This window comes from Chionomys nivalis, chromosome X (genome assembly GCF_950005125.1).
Source record: "Chionomys nivalis chromosome X, mChiNiv1.1, whole genome shotgun sequence".
Lineage (NCBI taxonomy): Eukaryota > Metazoa > Chordata > Mammalia > Rodentia > Cricetidae > Chionomys > Chionomys nivalis.
In genome coordinates, this window is record NC_080112.1 from 60449009 (window position 1) to 60475055 (window position 26047).

A 26047-nucleotide genomic window follows, 5' to 3' on the forward strand; every position below is an offset into this window, starting at 1 on the left:
TCTGCAGCAAGCTGCCGGGAACCCGCAGCAAACCCATTATACATGCCTTTAATCCTAGCACTTGGGAAACAAAGTCAGGCAGATGTCTAAGTTTGAAGCCAGCCTGGTCTACAGAGTGAGTTCCATGACAGCCAGAGCTATAGAAAATTTAAAAATTCAAAGAGTAAATTCTTGAATATAGTAATAGAGGTTTACAATTTACGTTCTAATGAATCCAAGTAAAGCCATCAAATGCAACTTTATTTCACTTAGCATTAACAAGAAAGGAAAAAAAGTATATTGTTAACAAATTGCAATGGAATATGAAAATTTCAAAAATAGTAAAATACTTGCCACTTTACTTTCATCATCATATGACATCACATTTCCGTGCAAATCCTCTTTCCAATGCAATGTTACATAACATTTTAATAAGGTAAGGTTTTCCAATTTGTTGAAAGTAACAAAACTCTTGAGTCCTAAATTCACAAGTGACTAACCACTTTATGCAGCTAACATAAGCATTATGCAAATCGCTGATTAAAGAGACATTTACAAAGTAACAAAAATATCTATGTTTTACTAATGTATAGAAGGTCAAGAACGTATACATTTTGGTTCTGGTATTCTATGAACTCTCCACTCATTAGGAGGCTGACTGTTCTTCAAATATAATATGGAAACCATAGAACAGATTCAACTACTTGTAGGATGGAGTCTTGGATTGTATCCTGGCTTTGACAATGGTGCCAGCCCTTCCTTGACCTCTCCTTCTTATTCCCCCTACCTGATCTCTAAGAGCCAACTGGTAGAGATTAGGGAAGGCACTAGGGACAGTGCCACTGACCTTAGCTAAAACTTCCAGAACTTTCATCTTGGTGGTTTCAGCATGGGCTCTGGGTCCCCACAGGAACTCATAGCATGGAGGATCACTGCCAGGAATTTGGCGGTACTCCAGGTAATTTTCCTGCACTAGATCTTTGTTTATGAACTCTTGGGGCTCCCCAAAGATTAAGTGCTTCTTTCCAGCATATACCCCTACTCCATTCAGAAACTGCCAGACTTCTTGTTCAGTGGCACGATTGCCCTTCATGAAGATCACACCCAGGACAGACATCAGGAGACCTGTCCTGGGCAACCCCCAATTGCTACTCAGACTTCCCTCAGTGGAGAGACCCAGTTTACCCACCACCATATAGGACTGAGTGTTGGGATCTATTTCCTTCAACTCAAGACCAAAGACTAGCTCTAGGCGTGCAGAGGTTCTACGGAGGATCTCAGGGAACTGTTCTTTATACTTCTTGTTTACTATTGCCAGCATTTCACTCCGTGTAACTGCCTCTTTCATCTTAAACTTATCCAGCAGGAATTCTATTAGTACACTAGCCTTCCGCATGATCGGTTCCTTAAATGTGTGCTGAATAGAGGTCACTGTCTGAATTGCACCTGAAGTTTGCTTATCAGCAAGAACAACAGCATTCCTAACACCCACACCAGAGCCTGTGCAGGACACATCTGCCCTGCGAGATCCAGGGGGTTTTAGCTCCTGTAGAGCACAAACATCAGGGAACCTGGAGCCATCACTCTGGTCAACAGGAGGACATGCAGCTTCTTTTCCAGTGTGAACTTCTGGGAGACCCTGGAGCTCACTGCGTGCCTGTTGTCGTTTTGCACGGGAGCGGCTCTTACTCTTTTGACCCCTAGGCATGATGACTGGGCTCAGGGATGAAGCAGGGGATCTGACAAGGCAGGAATCTGGAAGGGTGACAATGGAAATCTGTAAGTACCACATTGTTACCAGATAAAGTATACCTGGGATTTAACAAAGACCTGCTTTTGCAGCTTTCCAGAAGGACATCTTTCTTGGAACATACCAGGGCTCCTGTACTCATGGATCAGTCTCTATTCTGCAAACCCTGTGGAGGAAATTAAAACTTGTTAGACCACTGCATGAAAATCTAGTCTGACGCTTCCAAGAGTAGGTCAGGCCTTTCACTGGGGTCCCTTGGGATCAAGATTCAAGAGTTCCCTTACTTTACATTCATAATTAATCATATGAATTATTAGCAAAGTCCTTTATACCCACTTCCTTTTGTTCTTCTCAAACTAACACTACAAACTCCCTCAGTATCACTCAGGTAGAAATTTAAACTGCCTTTCTTCCCACTTCATCATTCAGATGACAATCAGGACTCAGTACTAGCAAAAATTGAAATACTGGAGGGATTTTGCTCTTAAAAGGAGTGTTGTTTTCATGGTGATTAAAAATCTTCATCCTGACTTCATCTGACTGGGGTAGAATGTCTAGGTTATTGTGGTGATGAGGAAACACTGTCTTTTTTTTTTTTTTTTTTTTTTTTTTTTGGTTTTTCGAGACAGGGTTTCTCTGTAGCTTTGGTTCCTGTCCTGGAACTAGCTCTTCTAGACCAGGCTGGCCTCGAACTCACAGAGATCCGCCTGCCTCTGCCTCCCGAGTGCTGGGATTAAAGGCGATTAAAGGCCTGCGCCACCACCGCCCGGCTCTGCCTTACTTTCTTAAGGGAAAGTGAAGGAGAACTTCAGTCTTTGGTCCTTATTAGACCCACTTAGGCCACTATACAGGGGTGAAGTCCTATGATTATGCAAACCCACTTAGGCCACCATCCAAGGAGAGACCTATGGGCATATGTATTTACCCACATAGATCCCTATGTAGTGGCAGAGATCTGTGCAAATGGACCGACTTAGGCTGCCATAAAGGGACAGAGCCTGTCACAACAGACTCATTACAGCCACCATGTATGGGCAGAAGCATGTAACTGTGCAAAACCATTTTGCCATGACACAGCATCACCTGTCTGTGTATATCTACCACACCAACAGACCCAGAGCATGGAATTTTAAAGATGGGTTTCTCTCTAGCCCCTTAAAGCCCAGTAATTTTGTTTTGGTGAAGTCTAGTGCCCTCTGCCAGGGCCTTCATTCAATGAGACCAGCAGAAAAACAAAACAAAACAAAACAAAAAAACGGGCTCTTGGTAAAACTGCTCCATCCCCCCAAAAATACCAAAGATGCAAACAGGCCCCTGACCGAAAGCAGCTTCTCCGATTAAAGGGCTAAAAGGGACAAGGAGGAATTGGAGAGATAAATTCTGACAATTTTAAAACAGATTACCCAACCCAAACCCAGAATTACCTAGAATCGATCACTAAGATGACAGGACAATTCAACTTCTGTCAGCAGAGTCCACGGAAAAAGAGTAATGCTCAACTTCCGGCCACGCTCCTTCTGTTCCCATACACTTCTGAACAGAGAAAGGAAGTGAGATCATGCTCACCTACCATTCCCAGGAGTTCTGATCAGAGGCCATATCTGATATTATCCTCACCTTCTGGCCCCTCCCCTTCTGCACCCATAGACTGCAGATCAGAGCCCAGAACTGATATTATCCTCACCTCCAGCCCCTCTCCTTCTGTTCCCATAGACTTCAGAACAGGCTGGGAACTGATAAAATCCTCTTATCAGAGCCAGGAATTGATATTATCCTCACCTTCCCGGCACCTCCCCTTCGGTTCGCACAGACTTCTGACCAGAGTACAAAACTGATATATTCTTCTGAACAGAGCCCGGAAGTGAGGTTATCCTCACTTTCCGGGCCCTCCCCTTCTGTTCCCATAGCCTGCTGACCAGAGCCCAGAAGTGAGGTCATCCTCACCTTCCGGCCTGTCCCCTTAGATTCCCGTATTCTTCTGATCAGAGCCCAGAACTGATATTATCCTCACCTTCCGGCCCTTCCCCTTCTGTTCCTGTAGAATTCTGATCAGAGCCCAGAACAGATATAATCCTCTGATCAGAGCCCGGAACTGATACTATGCTCACCTTAAGGCCCTTTCCCTTGCGTTCCCTTCCACTGCTGAATAGAGCCCGGAAGTGAGGTCATCCTCACCTTCCGGCCCCTCCCCTTAGATTCCCATAGACTTCTGATCAGAGCCCGGAACTGATATTATCCTCTGACCAGAGCCCGGAACTGATATTATCCTCACCTTCCGGCCCTTCCCCTTCTGTTCCTGTAGACTTCTGATCAGAGCACACTGATATAATCCTCTGATCAGAGCCCGGAACTGATATTATCCTCACCTTCAGACCCTTCCCCTTCTGTTCCGATAGACTTCTGATCAGAGCCCAGAACTGATATAATCCTCTTATCAGAGCACGGAACTGATTATTATGCTCACCTTCTGTCCCCTCCCCTTCTGTTCCCATAGCCTGCTGATCAGAGCCCAGAAGTGAGGTCATCCTCACCTTCCGGCCTGTCCCCCTAGATTCCCGTATTCTTCTGTAAGAGCCCTGAACTGATATTATCCTTACCTTCCGGCCCTTCCCCTTCTGTTCCCATGGACTTCTGATCAGAGCCCGGAACTGATATAATCCTCTGATCAGAGCCCGGAACTGATACTATGCTCACCTTACAGCCCTTTCCCTTGTGTTCCCTTCCACTGCTGAACAGAGCCCGGAAGTGAGGTCATTCTCACATTCCGGCCCCTCCCTTCAGATTCCCATAGACTTCTGATCTGAGCCCGGAACTGATATAATCCCCACCTTCCGGCCCTTCCCCTTCTGTTCCCATAGCCTGCTGAACAGAGCCCGGAAGTGAGGTCATCCTCACCTTCCAGCCCCTCCCCTTAGATTTCCATAGACTTCTGATCAGAGCCCGGAACTGTTATAATCCTCTGATCAGAGCCGGAACTGATATAATTCTCTGATCAGTGCCCGGAACTGATATTTTGCTCACCTTCCGGCCATTACCCTTCTGTTCCCCTAGACTGCTGAACAGTGCCAGAAGGGAGGTCATCCTCACTTTCCGGCCCCTCCCCTTCTGTTCCCATAGCCTGCAGATCAGAGCCCAGAAGTGAGGTCATCCTCACCTTCCGGCCCCTCCCCTTAGATTCCCGTATTCTTCTGATCAGAGCCCGGAACTGATATTAACCTCACCTTCCGGCCCCTCCCCTTCTCTTCCCATAGACTTCTGATCAGAGCCCAGAACTGATATAATCCTCTGATCATAGCCCAGAACTGATATAATCCTCTGATCAGAGCCCGTAACTGATATTATCCTCACCTTCCGGCCCTTCCCCTTCTGTTCCCATAGACTTCTGATCTGAGCCAGGAACTGATATAATCCTCTGAACAGAGCCCGTAACTGATATTGTCCTCAACTTCTGGCCCTTCCCTTTCTGTTACCGTAGACTTCTGATCAGACCCCGGAACCCATATTATCCTCACCTTACAGCCCTTTCCCTTCATGTTCCCATAGACTGCTGATCAGAGCCCAGGAGTGAGGTCATCCTCATCTTCTGGCCCCTTCCCTCCTGTTCCCATAGATGGCTGAACAGAGCCCAGAAGTGATATTATCCTCACCTTCTGGCCCCACCCCTCTTGTTCCCATAGACTGCTGATCGGAGCCCAGAAATAATATTATCCTCACCTTCTAGCCCCTCTCTTTCTGTTCCCATAGACTTCTGATCAGAGCCCGGAACTGATATAATTCTCTGAACAGAGCCCAGAACTGATATTATCCTCACATTCCGGCCCCTTCCCTCCTGTTCCCATACACTCCTGATCAGAGCCCGGAAGTGATACTATCCTCACCTTCCGACCCTTCCCCTTCTGTTCCCATAGACTTCTGATCAGAGCCCGGAACTGATATAATTCTCTGATCAGAGCCCGGAACTGATATAATTCTCTGAACAGAGCCCAGAACTGATATTATCCTCACATTCCGGCCCCTTCCCTCCTGTTCCCATAGACTCCTGATCAGAGCCCGGAAGTGGTATTATTCTAACCTTCTGGCCCTTCCTCTTATATTCCTGTAGACTTCTGATCAGGGCCCGGAACTGATATTATCCTTTGATCAGAGCTCGGAACTAATATTATCCTCACCTTCTGCCCTTCCTCTTCTGTTCCCCTAGACTGCAGATCAGAGCCTGGAAGTGAGGTCATCCTCACCTTCCGGTCCCTCCCCTTATATTCCCATGGACTTCTGATGAGAGACAGGAACTGATATTATCCTGTGAACAGAGCCCGGAACTGATATTATGCTCACCTTTCGGCCCCTCTCCTTCTGTGTCCATAGACTTCTGATCTGGAGCCTGGAAGTGAGGTTATCCTCACTTTCTGGCCCCTCCCCTTCTGTTCCCAGAGACTGCTGATCAGAGCCTGGAAGTGAGGTCATCCTCACTTTCAGGCCCCTTCCCTTATGTTCCAGTAGACTTCTGAACAGACCCCGGATCTGATACAATCCTCTGATCAGAGCCCGGAACTGAAATTATCCTCACCTTCTGGCCCCTCCCCTTCTGTTTCTGTAGACTTCTGATCAGAGCCTGCTAGTGATATTATCTGCAACTTTTGCCCTCTCCCATTTTACTTCTAGGTACCTCTAAATATAAGTTGGAAGTGAAGTAATCGGCAACTTTGTTCCTTCCAATTTTGTACTTCCCATTTTATTTTTCTTGATGTGGGAATAGAACTCAGCAGTGAAGTAATCTGCAACATTGTTCCTGCTTATTTTGTTCCTTCAGACCTCTGATTAGGGAGTCAAGCAATCTTCAACTTCACGTTTCTCCCTTTCTGTTTCTGTGGACCTCTGAACACAAAATGGATGTGAAATAATCTTCACCTTCACATCCTTCCCATTCTGTTCCTGTGTTTCTGTAAATAAAGCTCCATGGGTGTTGTTCTGCTTTCTTTTGTTCTATAGGAGGGAGTTTTCTGATGCTTGTCTTTTCTAGCTAGTTATTATTAATCCTTATTTAGCCCTTTCCCATCACCTTTATTTATCTTGCTTTTCTTCAGTGCTGTTAGTTTTCCTTTGTTTTTTTCCCCATCTCATCTCTTCCCTCCCTTCACCTATGGCTGTTTCTATTTCAGGATTCTCATCTCTCCTTTCTACCACTCCCTTCCTCTCCCCTCCCTTGTCTCTTATTTCCTACTCCCTACCTACCTCTCACCTCCTTAAGCTTAGTGACTCTTCCCCTTCCCACTTCTCCCAGCTTTCCCTACCACTCCTTAACTTCTCTCCTCCTCTCCTCTAAAATCCCTGCCTCCCCTACATACTTCCTTCACTCGCTTTAACCTAATCTTTTCTCCTCTCCTCCACTTTCCCCTCTTTACTCACCCCCCTACTTATTTTTGTCTTCCCTTTCCTCCACTCCCCATCTCTTTTTTCTTAATATTCCTTTCCTCTTCCCTCTTCCTCTCCTTCTTTTCCATTCTCCTCCCTTAACTACATGTAATTACCTACATGTCTCCTTACTTGGGCTCCCTTCTCCTTTACCCACCTTGTCCTACTTCTCTCATTTCTTCCTTTCTCTTCCCCTCTCCACCTACTTCACCTTTACTTTTTACCTCCATCCCACTCTTCTTTAACCTCTCTCCCCTTTGCTTCCTTTCCCCTTCCCACCTACAACTCCACCCTTTTTTCCTTTCCTTTATCCTCTCCTTTCTTGTTCTACCCTACTTCCTTTCTCACTCTCTGCTACCTACCATTCCACTGCCTTATATTGCTATGTGCTCAGACTACCCTGGGTTTTCTAATTTTATACAGTTGGCCTTGAACTCTCAATACTCTAGATATCTGGTATAGCTCATGTACAGCCAATCTTGTTTGTTCACATATAGTAAAAAAAATAAGCTTTGTCAAGGAGTTTTATAATGAGGCAATTCTTTGATTGTAGCATATGGTAGATTTAAACTGACAGTCTACCTCTGCTTCATGAGTTCCAGAATTACAGGTGTGTAACATCATACTTAAATCTCATCAACTTTTTCACCTCCATTGTAGGTGCTCAGGTACTTCCCTTTATTATGATTTTTGGCACTGAGACTGCTGATATGAAACATTGGTATGGGTCATCCATCTATGCCTATCTGGCCTGGATAATAAAGGTAGTTTAGGGTAGAGACAGGACAGGAGAATGAGTGTTATATATTTTGAAATATGGCTCTTTTCTATCCTCATTTTTTCTATCTTCATCTTTTCTATCCTCATTTCAGTTCTTTATACTAGGCATGGAAATTAAACGTTTTCTCAGATGAAATCATCCATTTCCTCCAGCCATGGCCCCGAAGACTCTCTAAGGGGTAAAAGAGGGAGCTCCTTAGCCTGACAAGTATGTCTAGGTCCTCTGATCGCTGACATAATGAAATGTTCAAAATTTTCAGGGGTAAATTACTACCATTCTCAGATGTTAATACTGATTATACTTCCTCCTCCAGCTTCGTCCCTGTAGGCATTTTCAGTTAGTATTGTTAAAAAAAAATACTGGTAGGTCTCTTCTACTAAACAGATTTCAAGAAGTTTACAACTTTCATTGGACTCACACTTCATTAACAAACTCAAACATTTATGCTATCCTAGTGACTCCATTAATAATAGAAGGTGAAGTTACTACCTTACATTCCTTTACTAGGGAAGTTTTTAAAAAAGATCTGCTGTAGATGAAACAGGCCAGACTTGAAAATGTTCCTTCCAGTCAATTATGTCATCTTCTATCACAGGTTACAGTCATGCTTTCATTTTAGGGTACATTCATTCATAGATTCTAGTTCCATACAAACATTGAGAGTTTTTTCTTTATTCCTTTAACCATTCCATGATTGATTTCAATCACGGGGGGGGAGGGAGGAAGCAGGGTGAGTTTTGTTGGGATCTTCACAGCCCCAAGTGAGGCAGTAAATAATAAAAGTGTAAGGTCAATTGATATATTTTCTGCTCTGGTGAGTAAACACTAATTCTATTGGGGATTAATTTTTCATATTTTTCATGACTTAATAATTCCTTTTTATTATGGAACATTATTAGGCTTTCAGTTTGTTGTAAAAACTGTTATCTGGGAGAGAACAGATGACACTTTCCCTTTTGAATGTTTCTGGATCATTTTGCTTTATGTGATAATCATCTAGTTACATCCAGTTTCCCACAAATCACATAGCTTTGTTTTAAAAGCTGAGTAAAACTTTATTGTGTATATTCGTATATATGATTCACTTTGTATTTCTGTTCATCTGGTGGTAATTACCTAACTTCATTGCTTTATTTGGTTATTGTTGAAGTGTCATGTTAATCTTAGAGAATTGGCTTTGTGATAAGTGGAGTTAATTTTTTTACATAGATAGAATTTGTGAAAATGTATAACACAGTACCTCTGTGTTATGGTTTTGTTAAGCTGCTTTTCTGATTTCCATTGTGCTTAGACTAATTTATATCCCCACAAACAGTGTATCCATTTTCTCTTTTCCTCATGTGTTTTCAAGAGATGAGATAAATTTTAAATATAATGTATTGATTTTGATTTTCCTGATGGCTAAGGATACTTAACTTTTAAAACTGTTTTTTTTTTTATCATTTGTATTCTTCTATTCAGTTGACCTTAGTTGAATTTTTGTGCCTTGGTGTGTATATTTCTAGTTTTTCAAGCATTTTCCATACCAGCCCAGTGTAATATAATTTACTGGTAGATTTTCAAGCATTTTGTGATCACTTTACTTCATTTTAGTAACCAGTAAAATCTTTACCAAAGAATTCTATACAACTATGAGTTTCTTTGGTTTAATCAGTAGTTGTGCTGTGCAGTTAGCACTGTGGATTTCTTTAGGACAAATTGTCTTGTCTCCTTCATTTTGATGTTAGAGCCACCACCTTTATAGGTGATGTTAATTATTTAGGGGTTACAGTGAGGTGATTCTCTAATTTTAAAATTCCTTTCGAGCGTATTTTCTGAAATTCTTTCAGTCAACTCTTTTTATTATACTTTAACTTTTTCAATTTACTGCATTTACATGCTTGTAATATCTGAAAGATTTCTCATTAATGTTGAATTCCTTCTGTATGTAGAATTTGTACATTTTATTTTCTTAGTATCATATAAGTTTCTTCCATTTGTTATTGAGAAAATTATGAAAGTGTTTATATATCTTTAAAGAGTTGGTTTTTATTTATATCCTCTTATATAAAATTAATGCATTACACATTTACTTTCTACTTGCTGCTTTTTTCTGTTTGACTTGATATTCATTCTCTTAATATTTTAAATTGACTAATCAAATAATCTTTTTCCCATATACATGTTTTGTTTCAATCCAATGTCTGTATTTGTGTCTCAGGCTGGTCTGACAGTGACAGTGGGGTTGAGGTTGGTGTTGAACTCTACATCCTCATACATCTATCTTCCAAGTACTGGTATAAAATTAAATGCTTAGGCCACAAACCTGGCCATAAGCACTTCCATCACTGGCCTTTTGGATATTTGTAACAATATTTCTAATAAAACTGCTTGTTTTTTGTGTAAATATTACAAAGATTGTACATATCTTTTGTAATGACATAATATTTTAAACATATAAGTATATAAAACACATTTTTCTAAATCTGTGCACAAAACCTCCAGGCATTGATGACTTACTTTTTAGGGCAGAAAGATGTGCATAAAAGAGGGCTGTTGCACATCAGGTCTCTGTATCTGTTTCCATCAGTTGCTGGATGATGCACCTCTGTTGTGGGTATAGCAGAATATCATTAAGAATCATTTCATTGACATATTTGTTTGTTTTTTTTTTACCAGTTGTGTTTGGTTCTACCAAACATTAATAGAAGTCCTCACTAGGGTCATCTTCATAGGTTTCAGGGAGTTTTCACTGTACTAAGTTTCTACAGCAGCCCCTAAATGCCCATTCCAGCTATCTCTGCCCATACTCACTCCCTCCATCCCTCCTGACCTCATATGATCCTACCTGTTCCCTCATACCACTCTAAATTCATCCAGTTTCATCCTATGACTTTTAAATTCATAAATATATTCGCAGTAGTTTCACATTTACTACAAATTTAGGAGAAATGCTTAAGGAGTCTTTATTGTTACAACTCTACACAGTCATTTTATACTTATACCTTGATTGGCATAATATTTGTGTTACAATAAATGAGCTTATATTAATGCATTTGTATTAAGTGAAATCCCTGTTTAACTTTAAATATTCTGTGAGTTTTGGAAAAAAACAATATATGAGAGGAATGGAGAGAAGGCTTATAGCATTACAGAATACCTGGGTTTAGTTCCCAGCACCTGGAAGCTCACAATCATCTGTAACTCCAGTTCCAGAGTATCCAGATTCCTCACTAAGAATAGTAAACATACAGTACACTTAAATATATGCAGGAAACACACACACACACACAATATATATATATATATATATATATATATATATATATATATATATATATAAATCTTTTTGGAAAAGAATTTATGATATGAATGTTGTCTTAAAAGATGCTTTCACATTACATTGAGGCGGACCAAGAACCTTCCCGCTATATCTAAGCTGAGCAAGGTATCCTTTCATAGGGAATGGGCTTCAAAAACAAGTTCATGCACTAGGAATAAATCCTGATCCCACTTCTGGTGGACCCACAAACTGACCAAGCCACAGAAGTGTCATTCACGTTCAGAGTCCCTAGTTCAGTCTTTTGCAGGTTCCCCAACAACAGTCCAGAGTCCCTGAACTCCTGAGTGGAGTGAGTGGGGGTGGAGTGGGAAGAAAATGGGGTTGGGGACTGGGATTGTTATGTAAAATAATAAGATTGTTTTAAAAAATAAAAAAAAAGAGATACTTTCCCGATACCCAGATTCTTCTTTGTTCACTTATTCGTCTGTCTTTTCATATCCTTGGCCACCTTGTCTTTCTAAATGGCTTTAATAGTATTATCTTTTGAAACATCCAGCTTCTTTCAAATAGACTACTTCCACTTATTCATATGCACAGCTTAGCAGCTTGTTTGTTTTTATCACTAAATATTAATCAACTTTATGGATGTTTCAGACATTTTTATTCATTCATCTGTTGAAGAACATCTTGATTTATTCTATAATTTGACAATTATGAATAAAAATGCTATCAAAATTTGTATGCAGATTTTGTATGGATATAACTTTCAAATAATGTAAACACTGAGGATTTGAGTTGCTGGATAGTATGATAAAAGTATTTTGATTTTATAAGTTACTATCAAACTGTCTTCCAAGGAGGCTGTACAGTTTTTACATCAACACTAAAAATGGGGAGTTCTCTGGTTCTACAAATTCTCCATCATTTGGTCTGTAGGTATTTAGGATTTTATTAACTTTATTAAGTGTATAATTTCTTATGTGGAAATACTCTGATCTATATGTTCTATTATCCATATATTTATTTAAATATATTACAAACAACAGATTCAGTTAATCTGTATTATTAACATTTGGATATAGCGATGTTCAAAGAATTCCATTATTTTACTGTTTACAAGTAAGTTTTATTGATGGATTATTTGATATTTGATATTAGAAATTTGTGACTTCTTTTTAATGTGGCTGGAAGTTTATTATTTTATTAAATGCTGTCTTTTTATTTTATTGTTTTTCTTTTCTATTAATTCTATTAATGTTTATGTTTTTACTTTGAATCCTTAATGTTATTGTGTCAGAAATGTCCATGGGAGGAGACTCCCAAAATATTATAGACTTTCTATAGAACTTGTTGCAACCCTGAGTGTTGGGACATAGTCCAGGAATGGAGCTGTGTGAAAATTCTGAGTGCTTGTGTTGGTCATTAATGTAATTCATAGACCTCAAAACTGTGTAGAACTGTTGATTGCTTTCCTCCTTTGAAAGCATTCTGGTACCATGAAATGAAATAATAAACTTTCAGAACACATCAAATTCAGGGCCTCTAAAGCCAGTGTCCAAAGTGTACACCGTCTTCTGCAACAGGTACCTAACAATTTCATTTCAGGCATCATGCTTCTAGAGGTGGTGGGACCTGGGAGAATGAAGCTGATAAGTAAGTGGACTAAAGTTTTATGCAATAGACAACTTTTATTCAGAGCATTGTACAATTTATATTATATTCTGGATGTTAAGAAAAATCATTGGTATTCTGCTATGCCCCTCTCTATTGTTCTTCCACCATACCCCATTATTGGTCCCTTTTTACTTTTCTTTGTTTACAGGGTTACACTATGATATATCCTTAATCTGAAGATTAGGAGCTAGGTAGGAATCTTCAATGAGAGAGAACATGAGAGATGTCTGTCTGGATCTTTATTTCCTCACTCAACTTTTTTTCTAGTCCCATATATTTATCTGGAAAATTCCATGACTTTGTTTGATTAATGGTATACATGTATAGCATTTTCATTATCCGTTCATTGCTTGAAGGACATAAGATTGTCTACATTTCCTAGATATTCTAATACAGCAGCAGTAAACAGGGTGGAGTAGGATGTTGAGTCCCTTGGGTATATGCCAAACAGTGATATAACTGGTTCATATGGTAGATTTATTTTTGAACTTTCTATAAAATCTGTACACTGGTATCCAGAGGGCCTTCACCAGTTTGCAGTCCCACCAGCAATAAATGAGTGTTTTGTTTTACCACACTCCCTGCAGCATTTGTTGTCACTTGTTTTGTTTATTTTTGCCATTCTGAGAACTCAATGTTTAGGTCTCAGCCCCATTTTAATTGGTTATGGAACTTTTTGACTCTTTGTATTTTGAGGTATTTATATATTCTGGATGTTAATCTCCCGTCAGATATATAGTTTGCAAAGACAACCTCTTTTGTGCTCCATGGATACTATACCCATTTTGTGTACTAGGATAGGGTCTGTTTTAGAGAAGCTTCCATGTGCTTCTGAGTAGAATGTATATTCTTTGATGTTTGGGTAAAATATTATAGAAATCTACTAAATCTACTTAATCTATGACATCATTTATTTCTAATGTTTCCCTGCTTTTTGCCCAGATGACCCTGATCAATTAGTACGGATCAGGAAAACAAAGTTATTGTACCAGACAGGATGATATAAATAAAACCTAACTGGTGTTCTGTTCTCACCCTGTACTTCATAGGAGACAAAGGCAATTTTGTTCATTTATTTTCTAATAATTTCAAAAGCATTGATCAACTGATATTCCTAGCACGGTTCCAAAATAGAAGTGAGATTTGAAGTTCTTTCCGTTTTGATCCTTGTATTTTATACCAAAATCCTAGAAGGTAACCCCTCTTTATCATGCTGATCCAGGCTGAGGTTCAGTGGTTTTTTGGTCAGGATAAAATTTGACATTGTGTGATTTGAAGTTCTTCCCACAAGTTCTCGGTGACAAGTAGTGCTTGGATTTTATTTCTCTTGGCTTTTGGTACCTTCATCATTGTTTGTAAAGGAAACATCTACACAGATATTGAGTAGGCTTATCTGAGAGAGTCATAGTGTGTCCCTAAGAGCATTAAGTGTTTATGAAACTAACAGAAAATAGAACTGTTATTATAGAAATGGTCTAAGTCTCTCTGCTACAAGACTGTTAGTACCATCACATTGAAAATTTCCCCTTTTTGGGCTTTATTTTGCTTTGATTTGTTTAGTTTTGTTGAAGTGCTTGGAATAGAATTCAACACATTGCTCATACTAAATAAGCACTCTAACTTTGAGATGCTTAAAACATACCTTTCAGATGATTGTGTGAAATACCTTTATGGTGTTCACTGCTAAAGTTCAGGACCTCTTGCTTTCCTGCTTCAAGTGAAGCTGGTCTCTGGCCTGTTCATAGCACTAAAGGAAATCTTAAGGAAACTTTTCCATCCTAGCTTTCAGTTTGTCAGCTCTGAATCTATGTCTCTGAGACATTTACTTCCTCACAGTTATCATAGTCTCATCTAGCTTGCCACCCCATCTAACTTAAACGATCTTTTTTGTAGATATATCGTGGTGCCTTGACTCCTTAAGCAGCCTAGCTTCAGGATACATAAACTTGACAATTCATGTCATCAGACTACTTAGACCATCTCCATATCTTCTTTACACTTGTCTTTTACTGAAATTTAGAATGTTACTATCTTCCTGTAAAGATATCACCTTCAGACTCTAAAAACCTATTCTATTGTCAATGGCTTGGCCTTTTTCTTTTTCTTTTTTTTTTTTTATCATTCAGAACAGTTGCTAAATTGTTGCCTAATGCGTAAGTAATGGAGAGAGTAACCAGTTCATTTATTACAGTGTAGCTATTCATAAATTCTTAACTAAACCCAGAAAATCTGTGGTGTATGTGTGTGTGTATATACATTTATCATAAAAATACTAATGAAAAGCCACTAAGATGTCTCAACAAAGGTGCTTGTCAGCAAGACTGACCTCCACACAACTGCCATGCCAGAAGGACAAACACTCACACACACACACACACAAACTGCAAATACAAAACAATTATTAGAAAAGTACTAAAATAAGTAATGAGCAAACAATTTGCTATTATGTACTTTTCTGTTTTCACTTATTATTGTCCCAGCTGCCATGCTGTTGGGTTCCATATCATTAGAAATTATTTTCTATGTTTCTTTTGGAAAATTTAAAAATGCTAATGGAAGAACACAATGCATAGCAGCTATGTGATCTATATGATTTATACACTTAGTTTAGAACATGTATAAATACTCTGTATTCCAGTAAATATTTAAAAGAAAAATTAGAAGGAAATAAAGAAAACATTGTTTCTTGTTGACCCAGCCTCTCGGAGCCCAGAAAACACCCGAATGGAGGTTCCTCTGTACCAGGGAGGGAGGAATCAGCCACGCTAAATTAAATTTGAGGGCCATAGAGAGGGAGACCTTGGGCATGAGGTTGGATTGGTAAGGAGGCAGGGAGGATTTTGGAGGATGGAGTTGAGGGGAAAGAATATGATCAAAATATATTGTACGAAAAAAATAATAAAATATTTTCCAAAAACTAAACTTCACAAAAATAAAATATATAAGGTCATCAAAACAAGGGGAAGTGTGAAAAGTTAAAACTACTCAAGTGTTAGTGGCTAACACCTTGAGATAGGCAGTTTGATTTAGTAGTGAATATTTGTAGAATGTTGGGCACTCCACAATGTCCTCACAGGGAACATAATAACACATAAATCGTGATACCAATAGATCTCTGAATACATTATATATTCATGAGTATAAAAATAGACACTTCAATTCCTTGTCAACTTTCAGTTAGCCCTTCTTCTCTGTGGTTTTCCTCTCCTTAGCAAGTGATTTCTTCCCTTCTAGTTCTACCTACTTGCCAATTAGGATTTTCTCATTCAGTTGAATCAAACCCTTGTTATACTTAACTCTCTTCTTTTGTCTCTCAGTGTTATGTTGAACTCAAAGGGAATAACCTAAACTATTTACATATTTTTGATATTCAAGTTCTGTCAGTTTTACAGCAACAGTTTAGCCCATGAACACATGTCGGAGTAGGGACTGTTACTGTGCATGGTCTAGACAGTATAGAAAGATGTACAATGCAGTTGCCTGATTAGGAAATATTGTTGAAGTTTTGGGAAACATTTCTGGCCAAGGAAACATTCAAGACCATGGCCTATGGTTGATTTAAAACATTCAATACATTCATGTAAGTGTGTGAATGGTTCTTAGGATGAATCCCTAACAGAGTAGCTTCTTTCCCTTCAGAGAACAATGTAGCAGATGGATTACATGGAAAAACACGTTTTTGTTTACAACTTGGACAAACTTGATTGCTTGTGTTTTTATTGTTGTTTTTTTCTTTATAGTTTGTAAGGAAAACAGGGTCCTGATGAGAAAGAATAGTGAAAATAACAGTGTTCATAAATAATAATCTTATTTTCTCCTTCTCCACAGTGAAGTCACTCAACAGCCTTAACCCTGCCTTTGCATCTATAAATGAATATACAATCCTAATATTTGTCTATTTTAAGCTATGCAGGACACATAATGCTCTAATATTCTTAGTGACTGCATTCAAGAGATTTTGAGTTAGAAGATATGTGGGAAGATTTATTTGGCATAAAAAACACACTTCTAAAGGTTCTCACTGTTACTGTATAACCTTTGTGTTGTTCTAGAATATTCTGTATCTTCAGTAACAGAATGACATATTTTTCTTTCTCTTCTTTTTCCTTAAAATAAATTGTTCATATTTGGAGTGTTATTCATTTATGCCTTAGAAATAAAGCCTTTTTGTCAGTATTATTGCTGATTTTTTTCACATCTCACCTTTAAGGAACAAGGCACCATTGGGCTCTTAGGCATCTTGAAGTTGGAAAAATGTGAATATTGATGAGGTAACTCATGCTTGTGTGGCTATTCTCAGTAGTATGCAAATCTGTGGAAGGTTGACACCACACATTTTGTGCATTTCTAAAATTTGAATGAGTTGCTTGGAGACTATGAATCAGATCTGCAGTGTGATGCTGTTTGGTATTTCCAAATTAGATTATAAAATGTGTTAATTTTTTTTGCAAGATAGTTTATTATCAGGGGTTTAAGTGAATTTTAATTATTAAAACAAAGGAAAGAGAACAACAGTAATTCAGCCAGTGTTCTTTGAAACTCATATATGGAGGGGGGATTTAAGTTTCTGGTCATATTTGACATTATTTTGTCCTCATTCATGAACTATAAATGTTTAGCTGTTTATAGTTCCACCGATATTTTTCTGGTTACTTTTCATTTGAGCTCAGATTTCTATAGGATTAATTCCACTGTAACATGGCATTAAGGGTAATCTCCTGCATCCCCATTTTTATGGTTGGCCCTACATAAAAGTGACATTTATTTTATTCCGAAAGCTATGTGGTCATTTGGTTTTAATTATTCTTATCTACATCAGTTAAACTAAAAGAGAATTCAATTCATGGTTTATAAAAATTTTGAGGTGGGACTACATAAGTAATAGTACCAACCAAAAAGGAAATCTGAATTTCACTGCTTTTCTTCAGTTACATTTCTTTATTTAGGTAAAGATAGGCCCCTTGTACTATCCTGGTCAATAGCAAATAGTATGGTCTGTTGAGTAAATACAGCAAAGCTCATTAGAAAAAAAAAAAAAAAAAAAAAAAAGCACTTACTATTTCATAAGGTGGATTTTAACCCAACTAGATTTGATGGAGAGAGCATTACTTGAAATGAACTTGACCTAGAGATCCTTTGCCTTTTTTACACCTTGACCGGAAAGAAAAGGCCACTGAATTTCTTGGTAATTATCACATAAAATATATTTCTCGAGTTTCAATAGCATTATCAAAAATCACATCATATTTTAATGATTAAAAATAATGAAAAATTTAATGATTAAAATGATCAGTGGTCATTTCTATCAACAGAATGACCATTTCTCTCCAGATTCACACGTTGAGTTTGAATTCCTAATATTATATTATCAAATCCATTTTGAAAGTATGTAGGTCTTGAAAGGTGAGTTTTCCTGAAAAAATTACCATTCTATTAAAGTTATGCAAGAGCTTATTTTCCATCTCATGACATGTGAGGGTGCCATTGGAGGAAAGTCATCTGCAAATTTAGAAGAGTGGCTTCAGAAAGTCCTAGATTGGCTGGAGCCTTGATTTTATAAGTGCTAGCTTCTCAACATATAAGATGCGAATTTCTTCTCTTGAAACCATTTATTGTGTTTAGTTGGTTAAGATTTAATTTATCATATATTCTTAAATAAGCTAAGTTAATCTAAATATACAGTCATAAAGGTTATTTTCACAGAAATAAAAACTGGAGATATAAGCAGGATAATATTTGAACACCATCTTTTATTCAGTTTTATTTCTTGAGTACAACATTTTTATTGTTGCATTATTTAACTTTCCAAATAAACATTTCTTCACTACATTATTTTAAAATATAACATGACAGAAAAATTGCTATAACTCTTAAATAACACATAAAAATAAGCATATAATTACCAGCCTGGTCTACAGAGCTAGTTCCAGGACAGGCTCCAAAGCCACAGAGAAACCCTGTCTCGAAAAGCCAAAAAAAAAAAAATAATAATAATAAGCATATAATCATTGTGGTGGTTTATAAATTTGTATTCTGAAGCCATTTCAGGTCTCCAGTCACAGCAATATTTAGACATTATCTAGGAAAAACAAGCAAGGAAGAAACAAATAAATGAAGCAATGAAAAATTAATTAGGAGGGAAGATAGAAATGTGTGGAGGGAGAAAAGTTTCAGGTATTTGGTCAACCTAATGTGTGTGTGTGTGTGTGTGTGTCTGTGTATTCTATACATTTGTGCTCAATACTAGCTGTCCACTGACTACAAATTTGAATGTATATGTTCAGAGCATGAACAACCTGGCTGCGTGAGACTTTAGTAGGAGTGTCAAAATCAGCTTCACATGGTGCTGGTACATTTCTACCTACTCTGGTGGCAACCCTGGCTTAGAATTTTTCTCTTCATCGTAGTAGGATTCTTCTTTTAGGAGAAGAAAGAAGTAGACTCCTACTTAAGCCATCTTCCTTTTGTCTCTCTTTCTCTCTTTTTAGGTTTTCAGTATTGATGGGAAGACGATGGTGTAATCATAAATAAAATGTGAATAAGGGAAAGAGGAATTCATTTTAAAGCAAAAGAAGAAGTGTCAGAAAATACCATGGGAATAATTTATTTTAGATGAAATACTATAGAATCATGTAAGAGTGAGCAGCAGCATTACCCAGAAGTTTACGAATGACAATTTTATAATGAAATAATTGTAAGTACAGATACACAACACAGGGCTACAGCAAGATATCCAAAAGGAGTCCTAGTGAGGGTCCAGGATCAACAGAGACCTCAAATGACACCTATGACTCATTGCAATGAGCACTTGCAAGTAACGCTATATGAGCTAAAGGATAACCTGTGTGACTCACTGTGTCACACTTCAACTGCTATGATAAAAAATTTTCTCCTCTGTTTTCCTTTTTCTGTGTTTTAAATTTTATCTTGGGAGAAAGTGCAAGGGCAGAGGGCAGGAGCAAAGGGATGGGGAGATGAGTGGTATTGAGATGTATGATGTGAAATCCACAAAGAATCAATAATTAGTTAAATTAGAAGAAAATACAGAGACGAAGTGAGTTAGATGTAGTCTACAAGTATAAAGAGAATATTTACAACCAGGAAGAAGAATTTGGAAAATGATTAATTCTGTTTTTTTATATGGTATTCATTTTATGAAAAATAGTGTACATTTCAAGTTTTGGGGTTGGCACAATAGCTACATCAGTAAAGTGCTGTGCAAATGTAAGGATCTGAGTTCAATTTGAAGAACCCACATTTAAAAAGCTGAACCTTGTGGTAATCTTAAAAACCTGAGCATTATGGTAATCACATATAATCCCAACACTGAGGAGATAGATATAGATTGATTCCTGGGGCTTACTAGACATCCAGTCTTATAGTCTTGCCTAATTAGGGAGTTCCAGGAAAAGGAAACAGTTTGTACAAACACATGTACATACATGCATACCTGTACACTCATACACAGCAGACACACATACACACACAGAGGGAGAGAGAGAGAGAGAGAGAGAGAGAGAGAGAGAGAGAGAGAGAGAGAATACCATTTAAGACTGGAGATGTGGTTCAGCTAGTAGAATTCAAGTCTAACATACTGAATAAATTGGACATGGTGACCCACATCTCTAATCTCCATGCTGTAGACCTGAAAGCATAAGAATCAGAGCTATATTGTGATGCATGAGACCCTGTCTCATAAAGAGAGAAAGAATGAAAAAGCAGGAAGTTTGATGGTGTTACTTTTCTTATGAATACTGCCAAGTTAAATAGTGCATATTTAGTCATTATTTAGAATTAACAACAATAATAAAAAAGTACACACTTAGAAATCTCTAATTTCTTCATTATATGGTCTGACAAATACAAACACATTTATAACAATCATGTCACAAAGATACGCTTTACTTTTAAATATAATTTGTACTTTTAAATTAGAGCTCAGTACCTTTTCTGGAGGATATTTTGGGTTTAGTAAGAAGACACAGATTAGTATTCCGAGTTAATTTTTTTCTCTTTTAAAAAAGGGGATTTGAAGTTCTATAGAATCAGTCAAGTGGTTGGCCAATATGGGAAAATAACAAATCCTAGAAAATATGTTTATTTTTGGTATTGTGATTATTAATTTTGTCAGCTTGACTGGGCTATGAGGTGCCCAAATATTTAATGAAATGTTATTCTGGGTGTTTCTATGTAGGTAAATTTAGAAGCAGGTAGACTGGGATTCAGTAGACTGGAATTTAGATGCAGTTAGACAGGGATTCAGTAGACTGAAATTTAGATGCAGTTAGACAGGGATTCAGTAGATTGAATAAAGCATACTGCCTTTCATAATGTGTGCGGCCTTCAAGCTGAAAAGAAAAAAATCCCTTTCTTAAGTAGGAGGCAGTTCCTTCTTATATCTATCTTCCAATGGTCCCTGTCTTTTACTTGTAACTGATTCATGAGGTATTCCTGAATTTTGAGGCTGTTTGCCTTTGTATTAGAACTGTACAATTATAGCTTCTGGTTCTCTAGCTTGATGGCGTTTCCTGCATGTCATGGAAGCCATCAATATTCATTTTAAGTGAGCCAATTCTTATTCCATATATACAATATTCATGCTTATGTGGAAATGTATTTTCATGTTTATAAAAAAGTTTTAGTTCATTTGAACTGCTACAAAAAAACTCCGTAAATATGATGACTTCTAAACAGCAAAATTTTGTTCATCAAAGCTCTAGATACTGGGAATTGCAAACTTGAGTCACTGACAGAATTGCTCTTTGCCTGTGACCTACTTCATACTCATGGATGTTCATTGTTTTCAGTGTTCTCTTGTGGAACAAATGGTTCCTTTTATAAGAGACTTAATATCATTAATTACATAATTGCCCTCAAAAGGTGACACCTGCACATAAGAGATACATTTATGTCCAAGTCAGAATATACATGATATTTTATTGTCATAAAGTAGATATACATGTGTTTCATCAATGTTTAGAAATATAAAAAGTATGAAGAAAAAATTGGGTACTCAGATAAGTTTTCACCCACAGGCAGGAACATTACTGATGGTTTCTTCCTTGGTTTATATTCTTTTAGTGACATGTTAATTGACCTATAAAAATTCATTCCCAGACTCACAATCATATACATACACTTATATTTTCATGTGTGTGTGTATATATCAATTTCCATCCAGGTTATTATTCTAATTTCTCTCTAATGTGTATTGGCTTCCAGTTGGAAACATTTTGGTTGTAAATGTGAATTATTAATATGAAATAGCTTGAACCACCTGATTCAAATAGCTAAATGCAGCATAAATGACTATAGATGGAGTTCAGTATATTAAACATTAAGTAAGAAAAGAGTGTGATACCTTAGGCATTGAGAATAAACATGAACCTGTTGTCACAGCTTTCTGCTATTTTCACAGATTGCAGAGAGGTAAAGTTCAGTTGAAACCTAGCCTTCTCTGCTGAGAGGATGAAGTTAAAGATCAGAGAAAGACCATGTAGATCAAATTCAGAAAAACTTATTGGAAGCAAGAGACATTAACAGAAAGAGAATTCTAGACTCCATGAAATGACTACCTGATCTTTTTCATTCTAGTCTGAAGACATGCCATGCCCAGGACAACAGAGCAAAAGAAGGAGGGAAGAGGGAGAGGAAGGAAGGGAGAGAGAGAAACAGACACAGAGAGATAATACTCAAGAATAATGTTTGTGTGTTAATTCAAGGTTTTTCCTAAATGCATGATGTTCTGATGTCACCTAATCAACCTTAAAGGGAACAGCTGTAGGTTTCATAGAAAAATATGTATGTATAAAAAAGTAGCATGTAGCACACTAGTGCTTTATAAACATGAGCAAGAACAAATCCATGATGTTTGCTTTCTAATTGAATTGGCAGAGGTGTAACAATTTAGGGCAGAATATGTTTAAGAAATAAAATATAACTATGCATAAAGCAGCACAGTATACACCATATGTAAACAAAACTATTAGCAGTCAAACTTAAAAGTCAATGTATCAAAATTTATGATAAGTTGATAAATGGCCATTGGAATTAAAAAGTATAATCCATGTGTTTAAGAAAAAAGGAAATGGATCTATTAAAATTCATATATTTCATGAGGAATAAAAATAGTAATCAAACTGGCACAGTGTGAGACAAAATATCATTGGTTAATGTATTAACATTATTTATGACTAGAGGATCAGTGAACCTATGAATGTTAAAAAATTTTAAATTTTATAGTGCATTTTTGTATTTAGAAAAATAAAATCAATGTTAAAATGATGTTTAACTTATTTAAATTCACTACAGAGAAGATTGACAAATTTATTAGTAATAATATAAAGTAGGTAAATATATTTTAACTCTATTGTTTTGATTATTTGGCTACAAGCATATAGGCACCATTATTTTTTGCGATTAAAATATTTAGACATGCCTGACAGTAGAAATGGCAGCTGTGCACTAGAGATGAAGGAATTGCTTATTAAGGCAATAAACAAAATTTCAAAATTTGAAAGATAAAAGAATATTCCTCAGTGCTCTGAAAGTGGCCTGGTAATAGAAAGTGCTTGCTTAGCATATGTGTGGCCCGGAGTGAAATCCCAGCCCCACAAAAAGCAGGAGAGCTAGGAACTGGGGAGTGAAGGTTAGCATGGGCTCCATTTTAGGAGGTGAGATAAGGAACAAGGATGCTTTCAGTTTATTCAGTCACCAAAACATGTGGTCAACAAAATATCCAAAATTAAAATTACTTATGAAAACAAACGCTTCCATGTCTGACAGCTTTTAAGAAGCCCAGATTTGCAGTGAAATTCTCAGTGACTTTGGAGACTACAATATAGTGGCAGCTTTGTAATATAAGATCATGTCTAAATATCTAGTTGATAAATGCTAATTCCAGGAGTGTACATACTGATCACGCTGTATCATCAATCCTCTATTTTTTTTTTATTTTCAAAGAGTCTCATTAAGTTGATCATGCTGACCTAGAACAAACTGTAGCTAAGGAAGACCTTGAAGTTACAATCTTCCTCTCACACGTAGTGAAAATTTAAGCTATGTCGCATGTCTAGCCTAGTTTTATCTTTTCCTATGGTGGTTTGAATGAAAATGTATCCCATATAGGCTTATATATTTGCATACTTGATCTCCAGTAGGTGGAACTGTTTCCGAAAGGGTTAGGAAGTGTGACCTTCTTGAAAGAGATGGGTCACTGGAGGAAAACTTTGCGGTTTCAAAAGACAACACCACTATCAGTCAGCTCTTTCTTCATGCCATGCTTGTTGTCTCAAGATGTGGGGTGGACTTTAATTATCTGTAACTGCAAGCCCAATTAAATTCTTTCTTTCATAAGTTGCATTGATCATGATGTTTTATCACAGCAATAGAAAAGTAATTAAGACAGGATGTGTATTTATTAATATTTGTGTTACTATAATGAGATACCTAATTTGAGAGATTTGGTACCATTATTAAGAGAAGATCTTTATTTTTCTTATAGTTCTGGAAACCTAAGGATGTATTACCAGCATTGACTTGATTCTGGTATCTAGATGACACAATGGAAGATGGCATCATAGGGAGATTGCATGTGACAGTGGAATGTCATATTACAAGACATATAGTCACAGATTGGGAAGGAGCCAATTTCTAACTGTTGGGATCCTATTTTTTCCTTTGGAACCCTTTTAAGACAATTAGACAGGGTTCTATGATAATTGCATTTTAGGCTGATACCTCAGTGACTGACCTCTCACTATATTACACTTCTTTTATCTCCCATTTTTGACAATTTCATACATATAAGCAATGTATTATGATTATGTTTATATGCAAATGCTCCATTGTTTCCCCGTTCTTGTTACTCTGAAACCTGTCTTCCCACATAGGACCCCAGTAGCTACACTACTGAAGAAACTGACACAGTCGTCTCCAGTGACTGCTGGAAGTTTTAAGCTTCTCAAGAAGGGATGGGGCCTCACAGGAAACTTCTGTGAGTTATCCACTGTAAAAAAAAAATCCAAGGGCCCAATCTTCTATGGCTATCCATAGCTGCTGTGTGTTCATTGTTGCAATACCAATGTCACATCTGGTTGGTAGCATTTCATGAGACTCTTCCCCATTTTCCAGCTCTTAAATTCTTTCAGATGTCACTTTTAGTATGTTCTCTGTGCCTTAGGGTTTTAATGCAGTATCACATTGAATACTGAGCACTTATCAGTCACATATTCTCAGAACTATGACCAGATAATGAAACTGTGCATTAATTGTCACCTTCTACAAATGCAGCTTCTCCACTTTATACTAAATCATGAGAAGAATCCATGTGATGAGATTATTATCTCAGAACACAGAAGCTAAGGCAGCAAGCGGCTTCCATGGAAGAAAACGTTTTGATTTGAACATGGGGAATCATGATGATATGAGTAATTTCAAAAGAAAGATTAAAGTCCTGGAGTAAGGATAGCTTGGCAAGTTGTAAAGTATTTCAGTGGTTTGAGAACAGAAATGATGACCCTCTCAACCCTTAAATTATGTCCATCATCTTGTTTTGTCCTGTTTCTTGATCTCTAAAATGAGTTAGTCAATTTATGATTGGGCACTTTGAACTATGTGGGACAAGTGCAACTCTTCTCTTCACGGAAGCACTACAGTTCTTAAAAGTAGTGTCCTGCCTGCAAGATACACTAAGGAAATAGTGGCATGAAACTTGAGAAAGTACATACCATATTCGGGGCCACTGATAGTGACACTGGGATTTGTCTCTACAACATGTACTGTCTTTTTTGGGATCCTATTCTCTTTAGATGTACTCCTTGCTCAACCTAGATGTAGTAGGGAGGGTCTTGAACTTTCCACAGGGAGGTGTGCATTGCCCTCTCTTAAGATTGGAGGGGGTCAGGTGGGAGGGTGGGTGGAGGTAGTGGGTGGGTGTGGGAGGCGAGGAGGGAGTGGGAATTTGGATTGGTATTTTTTTTAAAGTAATAAAATAAAAAAAAAAGAAACTTGAGAAAGTAACAGACCAATATCTGATTTGACTTAAGACCCATTACATGAGATGAAAACCATATCCAACACTTGGGTGTGTAAAGGCGTAAACGAATGCAGACAGATTGTAAAAATATATACAGCTTTAATGGGGAAATAGACTTACAGAACCACCGTTCCTGGAGACCAGGAAAGCAGAAGC

At 37.7% G+C, this 26047-nt stretch overlaps 1 protein-coding gene across 1 annotated transcript; it reads right to left on the bottom strand.

Moving 5' to 3' along the window:
- Positions 1-679: 679 nt before the first annotated feature.
- On the bottom strand, positions 680-1811 carry LOC130868420 (melanoma-associated antigen B4-like). The gene has a single exon (XM_057760648.1). The coding sequence runs from the start codon at positions 1769-1771 to the stop codon at positions 680-682; it is 1092 nt and encodes a 363-aa protein (XP_057616631.1). The 5' UTR covers positions 1772-1811.
- Between the last annotated feature and the right edge of the window lie 24236 nt (positions 1812-26047).

Excerpts from the sequence above, each read along its gene's own strand:
- LOC130868420 (XM_057760648.1), bottom strand. The coding sequence starts at position 1,771 with ATGTGGTACTTACAGATTTCCATTGTCACCCTTCCAGATTCCTGCCTT.